This window comes from Meles meles, chromosome 6 (assembly GCF_922984935.1).
Source record: "Meles meles chromosome 6, mMelMel3.1 paternal haplotype, whole genome shotgun sequence".
In the NCBI taxonomy this organism is placed as follows: Eukaryota; Metazoa; Chordata; class Mammalia; order Carnivora; family Mustelidae; genus Meles; species Meles meles.
This window is the reverse complement of record NC_060071.1, coordinates 111,305,087-111,319,589: the sequence shown is the minus strand read 5'-3', so window position 1 is coordinate 111,319,589 and position 14,503 is coordinate 111,305,087. Positions and strand designations below refer to the sequence as shown.

The window sequence follows — 14,503 nt, the reverse complement described above, 5'->3', positions numbered from 1 at the left end:
AATTTAAAGAGCCATCATATAAATTAAAATGATGGCTAAAGATGTCTGTGTGTGAAGAGTGCAGAATAAGAAAAAGAGAGGAGAGAAAAGAATTTATTTGCCAGGAAGACAGTGAGAAGAAGAGCATCAGAGAAATGGTGGCAGGAGAAGCCAGACTGTAGTGAGTTAGAGTAATATGATGACATTTTATTTTTTAATATTTATTGAATTATTTCAGAGAGAGGAGAGAGAGCAAGCAGGGGGAGGGAGAAGGAGAAGGAGAGAGAAAAAGTCTCTCCACTGAGTGTGGAGATACAGGGCTCGATCTCAAGATCCTGAGAATATGATGACATTTTAAATCATAATGTGTGATAATGCATTCAAAGAGTGGTGAAGTTAGTATGAGATTTTGAAGCAGGAAAGATGATTTTCTGAATTACTGGTTACATCTGGATAAGATGTGCATTAAATTATAAAACTTAGAAAATGATATTACATATTTAGCTATAGTATCAAAAAGCATATAATAAAATGATTATACCTGATGGATGATGAAGTCCAATTTAGTTCTTGCATTTGGGTGAAGTTTGAATGTCCATGTCGCTCTGCAATCATATCAGAAGTAAGTCTGCCACCAAACAAATCTTTTGCACATTCAGTCTCTGGTGGTTCCTATATATAAGGACGTTTAGAAAGTGATGGTTCCTATATATAAGGACATTTAGAAAGAAAGTCCCTTGCAGATGACTAAATGATACAAAGGAGACTGAAAGGTACAGAGAAGAAGGCAGACCAGCTAGGGAAGAACAATACTGTGCTGAGTTCCCTGGCATATATTGTGATTTATAATAAATATATATTTAGTTTTTATCCACTATGCCTGGCCTAGTCATATGGTTAGGCAGGAGAGCAGGGGAAACATAGCCTGTTGAAAGGATGCCCATATGGGGCAGGGCCCTATGGAAATTTGAGGAGTACATTAAAATAGGACAAATGGATGTCCATCAGAACTCCAATCAGAAAGGTGATTGGAATCGACAAGCAGATATCCCCATATGCTCACTTAAGGTGGCCACCTGGGTTTATGAAGTAGGTGGACATTGGGGGGTCTACAGCAATGCAGAGATGGTCTGAATGTGGACATATTCTTCTTGCACCCTCTGAGGCACAAAATGCAGTAAGTACTGTTCTGTCTACCAGCAAAAGGGACCGAGACTGCAGAAGACCATGTGGCAGATTTCCCTGGTGGGAAGGCCTCGAACATAGCTGTCAAGTCAGACTGTTTCTGGTAGCCCTAAGGCGTTATAAAAGGGTCTTGACAGAAATTGATACTGACTCTGGACTGGGTTTTGCTTACCCAGTGGTAAATGCAAATGCTCAGAGTGCTATAAAAGAACTGGGACAGAAGGTAGCATGCCAATTTAGACCAATGACTGTTCTTTCTTTAGACCAAGAAACATACTTGACAGCCCATAATGTCCAACAATGGGCATTAAGATATCCTCCTTAAGAGTAATAGCTTGATACAGAATTGGAATGGACAATTAAAACATTGGTTGTCTAAAACAGGAAGATAAAAACATAAAGGGCTCGTTTACACACCTTCATGAGAATGCTAACACAATGGGATCATGAGTGGGGCTAAAGGAATGTCCATAGATTTCTCTGTTTTTCTGGTAGCTGTGGGAAAGAATGCTGGTATGACTATGCAATTCCTGGTAAGGGAAGATGATGCTCATACACCACTATCTTTTTTATTCTTCCCCACATTGCCTCAACTTTTGTTTCCTACCTGATCATAGGACATGGCTACAACTGTAAGGGCTGGAAATGGGCATGATTCCTAAAAAAGAAACTATATGTTTCTAAACCTTCTGTCAGAATTCCTGAGGACCTGACAGGCACCATCTGACAAAATTGGGGTTAACAGTGAATTTAGTTATATTTTCTAGGGGAAAATATAGCCTACTACTAGTCTTGCTTCTATCTATATAATCTCACCTTATCCACATGGGAGTTGACTGAGAGTAAAGTACTTGCTAAAAACTATTACTGTTGTCTACAATAGTTTAATTAATAGTTTAGACCAGCATAGTGGCCCAAACTATTGTCCCTTCCAAAGGTGGAAAAGTTTGGGTATAAATGGAGAGAAGAAGAAATATGGGTGAAGGAATTAATAAATATAACCTATTAATAAATAGGTTATATAATGTTATATAATGATGGAAATCCAATGTTACATTAACACTTCAAAAGAGGCTTAGAGCAGGTGATACTTTCAACTGATGAATGGTTAAAGAAGATGTGGTACCTGTATACAATGGAATATTGCTCAGCCATAAAAAGAGAATAAAACCTTGCCATTTGCAATGATGTGGATGGAGCTAGAGTATATTATGCTAAGTAAAATAAGTCAGAGAAAGATAGATGCCATATGATTTCACTCATATGTGGAATTTAAGAAACAAAACAGATAAACATAGGGGAAGAAAAGAAAGAAGAAAAAAGAGAGGGAGGTGAGTGGGGGTTTTCTGACATCAGTTCCTGAAATAGCTCCAGAGCCATGAAGTGAAAACAGTATCTAGTTATTCATAACAAGTTTCTTTCAACCATACCTGAGTTTATGTTAAAAGGTGACTTTTGGAAAGTCCCTAAGGATGGGGGCTGTTTTCCAGGGAGCCAACTATGGTTAGAGGGTTTGAAGTTTCAGTCCCATCCCCTGACCTCTGGAGAAGGGAGAAGGGTTACATGTTGAATCATACACTGTTGGCTACTGATTTAATCAGTCATGCCTACATAGTGGAAACTCCATAAAAACCCAAAAGGAGGGGCTTCAGGAAGCTTCAGGTTGGTGAACACGTGGAGATGCTGGGAAAATGCTTTGCTCAGAGACAGCATGGAAGCTCAGTGCCCCCTCCTATATACGTTGCCTTATGCCTCTCTTCCATCTGGTTGTTCCTGAGTTTTTTATCCTTTTATAATAAATCATTAATCTAGTAAATAAATGTTTTCCTGAGTTCTGTGAGCTGCTCTTGCAAATTAAACCCAAGAAGAGGGTCACGGGAACCTCCTTTTGATAGCTGGTTAGTCAGAAGTGTAGGTGCCAACCTGTACTTGTGACTGGTGTCTGAAGTGGGGGCAGAGACAGCACTGTGGGACTGAGCCCTTAGCCTGTGGGATCTGATCCTATCTCCAGATAGAGAGTGTCAGAATTCAGCTGAATTCTGGGTCAGAGAATTGCTTATATTTGGAAAACCCACACATTTGGTGTCAGAAGTGTGATTATGGCACAGTTGAGAGTAAAGGAAACATACAGACATGGGTTTTCCTTTACATCTGGGTTTTCTTTTTGCTTCATGTATGTGGTACTTGGTGCTGGAGACAGCAGAAACACAGAAAACAAGAGAAAACAAAAATTCACATGAACACCTGCCCTCTATAGTCAAAGGACTAGGAGAGGCAAAGCCTAATAAGCCAGAAAATTTTTAGACAATAATGGGTCTACTCCAACCAAACTCCATGGAATAAATCATGGTGCCATCTACACCTATAAAAGCAGAATGGAAACAGAGACTTCCCCTCTTGCCTTGGTGGAACAAAGCACCTCTCTTACTGAGCAAGCAGCTTGGATCTTCATCCTCTCCCAATAGTAATGCACCCCCACACACAGGTGTTACTGGAGAATACTTGGGCAGCCTGTTCTGCTTCCACCCAGTAATAATGGCAGGGCATTCATGAGGCACTTCTGACTGGGAAGAGAGTCAGTGAAGGCCTATGGGGACTATGAGCTTCTACCCTAGCCTGGCAGGTAATAAAGCACATACCTCCAGGTTGTCAGCAGAGGCCAGGTGGGGGAATTTGGACTTCTGTCTTCCACCTGACAGCAACATCACCTTACTTACAGTGACTAGTGACACTGACATACCATTTTTTTGTTCACATATATTTTGCCTAAATATTAACTGTATTTTTCTAGGAAATAGGAAGCTGGCTTTAGGCCCAAGAGAATGGTGGGTCTTTAGAACAGTTTTCTATCCTGTCCCATAAAATTGTACTCTTTAAGTTTTTAGGCACTGAATTCAGTGGGTACAAATGTAGGCAACATCTTCCCTTTCCTGTCATCTCAATTTAGATGAGAACTGGCTAAAGGAGAAAATTTTAAAACCCAGATCTAAGATGTGCTTGGGAGACCTAAGTTTGGGTATCATATGAGTGAGAAGGCAATGTTCAAAATGATTATGGCCTATGGATATATGAATATGAATTGAACCAAATGCTATGAATCATAAAACGGCTTACAATTGAGATTCCATCCAAAGCTTTCAGTTCTGGAAGATGAAATATTACAAACAATCGGTAGTTTTCTTGATTCCATACAATAATATTTCCATACAGGTCAAGAATGACCAGGTTGCATAAACCCTGGGTAATAAAAGTACATACATTTAAAGTTATATCCATATATCTCTATCTCTGTCTCTACCTCTCTCTCTCTCTCTACACACATATATACATACATATCCATCTACCTACATACAAAGATATACATCTCCCTAGATACATATATATATATAAAACTCCAGCAAGTTTTTTTCTCCTTAGTTTAACCATTCTTGAATTTTAATATTTGAATTGCTCAATCATCATTTCATAGTGATTTCAGTGTACATTTAGTGATATACATGGTGATTTAAGTATATATTTTATTGCAGGAGTTATCCTTGCAGACCAGTAAGTTCAAATTTTATACAATATTTCAGTGGTATGTGTTAAATGATCAGAGTCTCTTTTAGGATGCTGCTGCTAAATGTATTACTACCAGTAGTAAAGACATAGATAGAACTTTGCTAAGTTTAAAACCATATGCTTTTTTATGGAATACTGTCCAATTAAATAGTATGCATGTGTGTATATAGATGTAACAGGAATTAAAAACACTGCCTTCTGATGAGTGATAAAACTGATGTTATTCTATCTTCTGAGAGAGTAGCAGAATTCATCTTAAGGGAAAATGTGCTTTCTTATTAGACAGGAAATTTTGATGTGCCTTTGTTGTGCAGGAAGAGCCTAGAGTAGAAGGGAATGGGAGAGTTAGGACAAGTGGGAGAAACACTACTCTGCATCACTATGTATGGTTTATTTTGTTGTACCTATCATTAATCAGGTTGTCTCTGCAGCTTTAGAAGTAGTAGTTATGGGGCGCCTGGGTGGCTCAGTGGTTTAAGCCGCTGCCTTCGGCTCAGGTCATGATCTCAGGGTCCTGGGATCGAGTCCCGCATCGGGCTCTCTGCTCCACAAGGAGCCTGCTTCCCTCTCATTCTCTCTCTGCCTGCCTCTCTGCTACTTGTGATCTCTCTCTGTCAAATAAATAAAATAAAATCTTTAAAAAAAAAAAAAGAAGTAGTAGTTATATTGGGGGAGTAGGAAGGGAGAAGACTGAACATAAGGAAAGATAGGAAACAGACAAAAGTTTCTGGTGGAAGGTAAAATCCTAGCGATACGGTATCTGCAAAAGGTAAAGAGGTTATCACGAGAATCCCAGTGGTAGGGAATGGCCACGGAACTTTAGAAACAGTGAAGTCACACAATGGATTTGAAGTGAATTCCTTTTCTGTGCTGTAGTAAACCTCCATTTAATCAACTCTTCAGAAAAGCCTGTTATACAGTAGCCTTGAAATAGATGTTTTGTTGGAAGAATTAAAGAGGACAAAACTAGGCAAAGTCAGCCAGAAAGAGTTGGAGTCACCAGTAAGAACAGGTAAGTAAGTGAGAGATAATCAAGAGTTCCTCTGAGAACAGGAAATGTTAAAGACTCTTACACCCTGGGACGCCTGGGTGGCTCAGTTGGCTAAGCGGCTGCCTTCGGCTTGGGTCATGATCCCAGCATCCTGGGATTGAGTTCCGCATCGGGCTCCTTGCTCTGCAGGGAGCGTGCTTCTCCCTCTACCACTCTGTCTGCCTGTGCTCTCTCCCTCTCTCTCTCTGACAAATAAATAAATAAAATCTTAAAAAAAAAAAAAAAGACTCTTACTCCCCAACCAGACTGGGTAATCCTTAGAAATACTGAGGAAGGCACTAGTTAGAAGGGCTGGGCTTGAATATTTTATTTTACTAAAAAAAAAAATTTTTTTTTTTCCCCTAGTAGATTGTCAACTTGGGGACATTATGTTACATATATATATGTTTTTATATATGTATAAATTGAATGCAAGTACATTTTAGTAAACCTTCTTGATTTTTATTTTTTCAAATATTTTCCAAATCCTATACATTGAACATGCATTATTTTCATAATATAAAGAAACAATACATATTTTAAAGAACAAAAACATTGCCACCCCAGTCACCTTTAAATTGTAGATCTCCTGATTGAGAGCAATATAGTTATTGCTTATGTATAATTCAATCAGCGTAATAGCTTTTTGTAAACCACTCAATGAAGTAATTCTGTTGTTCTCAAGAGAAAGGAAGTGAAGATGAAGCAAGTTGTCAAAGATGTGTTTTTCCAGACCAGTGAGAAGATTATTATTTATGCTGAGGTGGGTTAATTTAGTCAGCTTGGAAATGCCTAGAAAAATAAGTAAATTCAAGAAAAGATTCAGATAGGATAGAAAAGTTAATTTAAAAAAATAACTGACAGGCTGCCTTACTCTTTACAGACTGTATATTATTAACTATCATTTTAGTTTTTGTTTAAGAAGGATATAATGTGTATAAAGTCCCAGCTAATAAATTCCAGTTTGGGTTTTCTAAGTTGACTCAGTCTTTTTGGTTTTAAGGGAAGGTATTATGTAGGAAATATTGAATGTTGCTTTCAAATGAACTTCAAATGATATAATTAAGATTTTTCACCATCATAGTAACGCAAAGCTCAAAAAAACAACCAGCCCCCATTTTAAAACAGTAAAGGTAGGGAAGTAGATAACAGCACTCTCTAAAGTATTCCTCATTGTGGCGTCATTTGTACTAAAAAGAATCATTTGGCCTAATTCTACCTTTGTGTACTTAAAAGTACTTTAAGACAGAACTTTAGAATATGTCACCTCTTACCACAATCTAACTCTTATGTATGCTATGTACTGGTGGTACTTTTTTTTTTTTTCCATTTTATTTATTTTTTCAGCGTAACAGTATTCATTCTTTTTGCACAACACCCAGTGCTCCATGCAAAACGTGCCCTCCCCATTACCCACCACCTGTTCCCCCAACCTCCCAGCCCTGACCCTTCAAAACCCTCAGGTTGTTTTTCAGAGTCCATAGTCTCTTATGGTTCGCCTCCCCTTCCAAATTTTTTTTTTTAAATAAACATATAATGTATTTTTATCCCCAGGGGTACAGGTCTGTGAATCGCCAGGTTTACACACTTCACAGCACTCACGATAGCACTTACCCTCCCCAATGTCCATAGCCCCCTCCCCCCTCCCAATCCCACCTCCCCCCAGCAACCCCCAGTTTGTTTTGTGAGATTAAGAGTCATTTATGGTTTGTCTCCCTCCCAATCCCATCTTGTTTCATTTATTCTTCTCCTATCCCCCTACCCCCCCATGTTGCTTCTCCATGTCCTCATATCAGGGAGATCATATGATAGTTGTCTTTCTCCGACTGACTTATTTCACTAAGCATGATACGCTCTAGTTCCATCCACGTCGTCGCAAATGGCATGATTTCATTTCTTTTGATGGCTGCATAGTATTCCATTGTGTATATATACCACATCTTCTTTATCCATTCATCTGTTGATGGACATCTAGGTTCTTTCCATAGTTTAGCTATTGTAGACATTGCTGCTATAAACATTCGGGTACACGTGCCCCTTCGGATCACTATGTTTGTATCTTTAGGGTAAATACCCAGTAGTGCAATTGCTGGGTCATAGGGTAGTTCTATTTTCAACATTTTGAGGAACCTCCATGCTGTTTTCCAGAGTGGTTGCACCAGCTTGCATTCCCACCAACAGTGGAGGAGGGTTCCCCTGGTACTTTTAAGTGTAGGTAGGATGGTGGGTAAGGTGAAAGATGAGAACTTTGGAGTCAGAGTTGGTTTCAAATGTATAACTTCTAGATTTGGGACCATAAGTATATTATGTAAAATTTTGTAACCTCTGTGCCTCATTTTCCTCATCCATAAAAAGGATGTACTGAGAGGAGCCTGCGTGGCTCAATTGGTTGGGCATCCAACTCGATCTCAGCTCAGGCCTTGATCTCACGGTTGCTAAGTTCAGGCCCCACGTTGGGCGTGGAGCCTACTTTAAAAAAAAAAAAAAGGACATATTGAAATCTGCTTCTAAGGGGTTATGGAATCAAATGGAATGGCACTTGAAGAACATCAGTTACAGCTTTTGACAAATAATTTGTTTTCAACACATTTTGTCCTTGCTGGCCTTTCACACAAGCCTTCATCATGAGACTGTAATGCTGAAAGTAAACTATCCAGCAAGTAGGATAAAACCATCAAGGCAAAAATCCTTAGATGGATATTAAACCTATCTGTGTCTGGAGAAAATAAGAGAAATAAACTTTAGTGAGACAAAACTATTACCTCTGAAAAGGAGGTATAGGAAAAATATAGGTTGGAGGATTCTTCCCTTCAGTGAGATTATGGATGGGAATAAAAAGGAAACCTGGTTCTCATTTATACATACAAAACAAAACCAACACCCTATAGTATGGGAATGGAAGACAAGTGATGGGTCCAAAGACAGATCTCTGAGCTACCCCCAGGTTTATTCAAATGAAATCTACAAAGGAGAAGCCTTTGTGAAGGACACTTTCACTAAGTGTCCCAAGTGATTCTTATGATCAAGCAAGTTTTAGAAGTAGATTTCAGAGCCACCAAAATAAAGTATAACTAATGTTATACATGCTGTTTTAAAAAGATATTTAGTACTCGCTTTTGTATATGTAATTTTTTGAAACAGAATTTTCTAGTTTATGAAAATGGACACACACATGTGCTGAAAAGTATCCAACAATTCAAAAGTGAGTAAAGTATAAATTCTCTTCCAGTCATGATTTCCAATTCTTACCTTCTCCTCTTGACAAGATAATCTTGTTAGCAAAATGCACAACCAGAAATATTTTATACCCAGATAAATCCAACATTAGTAAAGTTGCTTGATAGTACTTTGTATGGGTCCCTATAAAAGGTTGTATAGTACATTTGATTTTCAACCTCTAGAGAATAAAGTTTTCATTTTTGTTAAAGTTTTCACATTTCCAAATGTAACCTTAATTCCATATTTTGAAAAATGAACTGGGCTGTTTTATCTTTTTCAAAAGCATACCACACTCATTCATTCATTTTTCCCACTCTATAGATACTAATTACTGCCTGTTTTGTTATGTGCTAGGTTTGGTAATAGGTGGTAAACATTGGCAGAGAGAGAGGGAAGTCAGAGGAGGTGCAAGTCGGCTAGTAAGATGCGTTACGCATAGCAACGAGTCACAGAGCCCATCAGTAGATGTGCAGAACGCTCTGACCCAAACCTTCTTGGAATTCTCTAGATATCTTCCTCCTCAGACTCAGAAATTCTGTCCTCAGTGTTACTCATTTTTTGCTCTTGTTAATTAAACATTCATATTTTAAGATTTTCAAATTCTTACATACCTTCTATCTTTGAGATACAGTTTCCATCCAATGTGAGCTCTTCCAAGTTAACACAGGATTCCAAGCCTTCCATTTTAGTGAGACTATTGTTGCTAAATGATGCCCATTTCAAATTTTCCAATTTTTCTAAATTTGTGATTTCAAAGAGATGTTGCCCATCTAAATTTAAAGCAGTTATCTGTAGAATAGTTCATATTTTATGTTACTTCCAAATCTTATCCATAAATTCAGTGCTACAAAAAGGCTAATGAAATAATTCCAAATGTGGGAAGTGTCATCAAAGGAATTCCTTCAGGAACTAAAGACATAGTGAAACTTACAAAAGAGTAAGATTTGACAAGATTATAACTCCAAGGGGGACTTGGACACTGGGCTGTGTCAGATTCCCACCGAAGTGAATGACTTGTCCCAGCTGCTGGGAGTGCTATTGGCGGAAAACCTTCAGCTGTCGCCACCTTCTGGGACAGCCTCAGCTACAGAAAGCTCCCTTGCAAGGTCACGCTCCTTCCCAGGCTGGCCCACATCCAATGATGAAGGGATTCAAAGTCCTGGCCATCTCAGCCCAACCTGGGGCAAATTTAAAGAGTCATTCAATTCCCGAACTCACTGTGGGGTCAGCCAGAGCTGTCACTGGTCTTGCATCACAGCTAAATATCTGTATATAGCTGGTAGTAAAAATAATGTATGATGCTTTGTGCAGCAAAAAGAAGCTGGTGGTGCCCTCTAACTCTTCCCCTTATCCTCAGCTGAATTCTGATCAGTTCCCCTCATACTGTGCCAGGATTCTTGATTTCTTTTACATTGCCACCCAAACTTTTGGCTTGATCTCTGGTTCTGAGCTTTCAAATTTGCTTGCTTACTTTGATGTATTATCAAAACCTACCCTTTGGTCTTGCTGTGTACCTTTATCCTAAATCTCCTGTTCTGTGGTGACCATGATTAAGGCGTAATCACTGTGACATTAATGTTGACAACTTGACTTCCTTGTATAATTTTAATTTGGCTCTTCCAGTTTTCTACCCCTTACCTATCTGTACCCTCTTTATGATACACAGACCAAAGCTGATTAAAATCAATTGAAGTTAAACTTTTATATTAGGTTTAATAGAATTAGCTGTTACCTTCAAGTACCAGTTTCCACTCAGATGTAAATGTGGTCCTAACTTTGAAATCTGTGTCAGAATTTTGGCAGAAGGCCATATACTAAGTATCCGTGGTCTCTCTTCTTTAGTACCAGAATGCCGTAAGAGAGATAACTAATAAAAAAAAAAACACGTGATGAATAAATGCAATGGCATATAGCAGGTCATTTATATATATTAAAAGTATTGTTTCCTAAATGAGTGGCCCAATGAATAATTTTTAAATTTTAAATACACAAAAATATAAAATAAAATATAAGCAAAATTTTATATCAAAATATATATTTAAAATAAATATATTAAATATTCTAATTAATTTAATCATTCATTATTTATATTATTTTAATTTATATTCATAATCATAATAAAATAATCACAATTAAATATAATTATATCTATATAATTTATATGATTTATTATATTACATATTATATTATTATATTTTGTTATATGTTATAATTATATATTAATTATATAATTTATAGAATTATATATAATTATATAATACAAAATAATTATAAGTATATTTTATATATTTTTATATTTATAGATAATTATAATTATGTATAATTATACTTGTTAAAATTAAAAAATAATCATTAATCTAAAATTTAAAATAATATAAATAAAATAAAATAATTATAAGTATAAGTATATTTTATATATTTTAATATTTATAGATAATTATAATTATGTATAATTATAATGATTAAAATTAAAAATAATTAATCTAAAATAATTAATAATTAAAAATATAAATAAATATAAATATAAAAATTTTAAAATATGACATTTTCTTTGCTTTAAAAATATTTTCAATATCCAGATATACTTTATGTATTTTATTTTTTATCTTAGCAGATATTTAACCATTACAAAATAAAATTTATGGAACTATGAAAGCTGTAATACAAGCATCCATATAATCCATCCATTAAGCAAGTTTCAGAGCTACAATATTCCTCCTATCCTGGAAGCGCCCTGTGTGCCCCATCTTAACCCTTTCCCTCTCCTTCCCCTTAGAACCCATCATTCACCTCATGTGAATCAATCAGTGCCCTAAGAAGCAGTCAAATGATCTCAAATTTTCTATCTACCATTCATTTGCTTTATAGACCTATGTTTGTGCCCATAAATATAATTTAGTCTTACACATACCGGAAACTTGTGTAAATTGAATAATAAGTATGTGTTCTTTTATGATTTGCTTTTTTGCTCAATATTGTGTTCATGAGATTCATGTGTGCTGCTGTATGTAGTGGTAGTTCACTCATGGATCATTGCTAGATAGTATTTCCTTACCGATTCTCCCATCAGTGAGCACTGGAGCTGATTTCAGTTTTTCACACTGTTGTCAGGAATATTCTTGACTCCTGCTGCATACATGCAAGAGTTCCTTTAGAGGCTATACAACTTGGGGGTTATAGGGAAAGTATATATTCAGCTTTCCTAGATAATGCCAAAATATTTTCCAAAGTGGTTATACCAACTGCCACTGCTCCTTCAAACTTGATATTGTCAAGCTTTAAAACTTTCACCAATTTGTGACTCTAAATTGGTAGATTGTGTGGCTTTAATGTTCATTTTCTTGAATACTAGTGAAGTGGAGCATCTTCTCCTGTGATTTGACTATTCTGATTTCCTCTCCAGTGTCTTGCCTATTTTTCTGTTTGATTGGTTGTCTTTCTTCTGATATATAAATAATATCTTTTGTCAGTTAGATGTGTTGCAAAATTTTCCCCCCAGTATGTAGCTTGTTTTTTTCCCTTTATGGTGTGCCCTTTTAGGGAACAGATATATTAATTTCAATGTAGACACATCCAGTCTTTTATATTTATGCCTTTAGTTTCTTGTGTAATAAATTCTTTCCTCATTCATGGTCATAATGACAATCTCTGCTCCTAATTCTAAAACTTTCTTGATTTTGACTTTTATAGTGAAGTCCTTAATGCACTTGTCCCAGTGCCTTTTATTGACAAGCCTCTCTGATCTGTAAAGGCAGCTCTGTTTGTTTATCAAGTTTCCATGTATGTATGGGTCTATATTAGGTCTTTATGATCTGTTCTCCTGGACTGTACCAAATCTACATTTTTTTAAGTAGACTCCACACACCCAGCATGGAGCCCAGTGTGGAGCTTGAACTCATGACCCTGAGATCAAGACCTGAGCTGAAATCAAGAGTCAGACACTTAACTGACTCAGCCACCCAGGTGCCCCAATTCTGCATTGTCTTAAAGGATTTTAGTTAGTTTTGATTTCTGGTAGGGTAAAACCCCAAATATTCTTGAGGAATTAATTATATTTTTAGCAACAAAAACGTTTCTTTCCTGCATTTTGAATAGATCCTAAATTAAACAGTACATTAAGGAATTAATATTCAAATATTCTAACAAAAACTAAACAGAGAACTAGAGTAAATATATTTAAGATGAAGCTACTTTGGCCAAAGTATAGCATTCTTAATCTGGATAATATGCACATTCCCCATGCCCCCAAGTTAATAGGGTGTGTGTGTGTGTGTGTGTGTGTGTGTGTGTGCGCGCGCACGCACGTCCGCTTCAGCCAGACACACATATATAATATCAGTACTAGGTAGGTAATTCACTAAGTGCTTTATCAAGGCTTCCAAGCTTACCTTATCCATAGAAGGTTGTTTATTTTCATGTAGGCTCTAGAAAGGACTCTGATAAGTTCAAGTTGATAGGGAAAAAACAGATACCCTAGAGGCATTTTTGTTGATTTTTGGGGTAGTGTGCGGGGATGAGAATCCATACAACCAGTTGGTATTTAAATGGGATATATTTAAACAGGAAAAAGTTAAAGTGATATGAATTTTATATATTAACTGATTTTTTATTAGAATGCTAAGAGAGGATATAAAATCTTAACAAAAAGCAAGAGTATGGAAAATATAATTTATATATTCTAAATAGCAAAAATATTAAACAGTAAAATCCAACCTGAGTAATCTTTGTTCCAGTAATAAATTTCATAGCTGTTGTTGCTTCTTCTTCAGAAATGAGGAGTCCATCTAAATGAGTAAGAGTCTTTAATCTGCCAATAACACTCAGCCTTAATGTGGCTGGCTTGGGAAAAATAACAAAAAGTTAATTTTTACAAAACATTACATATGTTATGACACAGAATGGAGTGCTTTTTCATTCCTTCCTATGTAATTAAAAATTATGTATCTCCCACTTCATTAGCTATATCTACAAATAAGGGCTTAACTCAGTTCTTTAATAAATGAAATTAAGTTATATTTAAGAACTGATCTGTTTTGTTTGAAGGTGGGTAGCTCTACTCTTATGAAGGAAGGAAAGTCCTGTAAGCTGTTGAAAAGTGTGGTGCAAAGTGTTCAGAGAACAGCAGTGCCTCCCAGTTATCTAGATAAGCAGTTAGTCAGCTCTGTGTGCATTTCTATCTGGATCTCTGGCCGTTGACATCTAGTTTGGCAACAGGAAGAGAGTTGTACTATGACCAGGCACATTTTGGGTATGCTCTGTCAAAAGAAAAATATCCTTCAGTTTTTCTGAGCAGAAAAGAAAAAAACACAACAATGTAAACACAGTAATATGGCAATTTAATAGAGCCAATCATTAGCCTCTTTTTAAAATGCTGAACAGTCTTATATACATTTTTGAAAAGCAAGGAAAGGAGGATTCTTGCAATTATAAAATTGGGGCATTTTTTAAATACTTGGGGATACCCTTAAACATAATCATTGAATACTGAAATTTCTTAGCATGAATCTGTATATCTTTGTGATAAGAAAA

At 36.4% G+C, this 14,503-nt stretch overlaps 1 protein-coding gene across 1 annotated transcript in view; it reads right to left on the bottom strand.

Moving 5' to 3' along the window:
- The window catches only part of LRRC9 (leucine rich repeat containing 9), a 109,599-nt gene that overhangs the window by 33,271 nt on the left and 61,825 nt on the right, over nucleotides 1-14,503 (bottom strand). The window contains exons 19-24 of the mRNA XM_046007218.1: nucleotides 13,688-13,813; nucleotides 10,707-10,841; nucleotides 9,586-9,763; nucleotides 6,327-6,547; nucleotides 4,279-4,401; nucleotides 521-651 (exon numbers count right to left, since the gene is read on the bottom strand). Of these exons, the coding sequence (XP_045863174.1) occupies nucleotides 521-651; nucleotides 4,279-4,401; nucleotides 6,327-6,547; nucleotides 9,586-9,763; nucleotides 10,707-10,841; nucleotides 13,688-13,813 (914 nt within the window). The remainder of the gene's footprint in view (nucleotides 1-520; nucleotides 652-4,278; nucleotides 4,402-6,326; nucleotides 6,548-9,585; nucleotides 9,764-10,706; nucleotides 10,842-13,687; nucleotides 13,814-14,503) is intronic.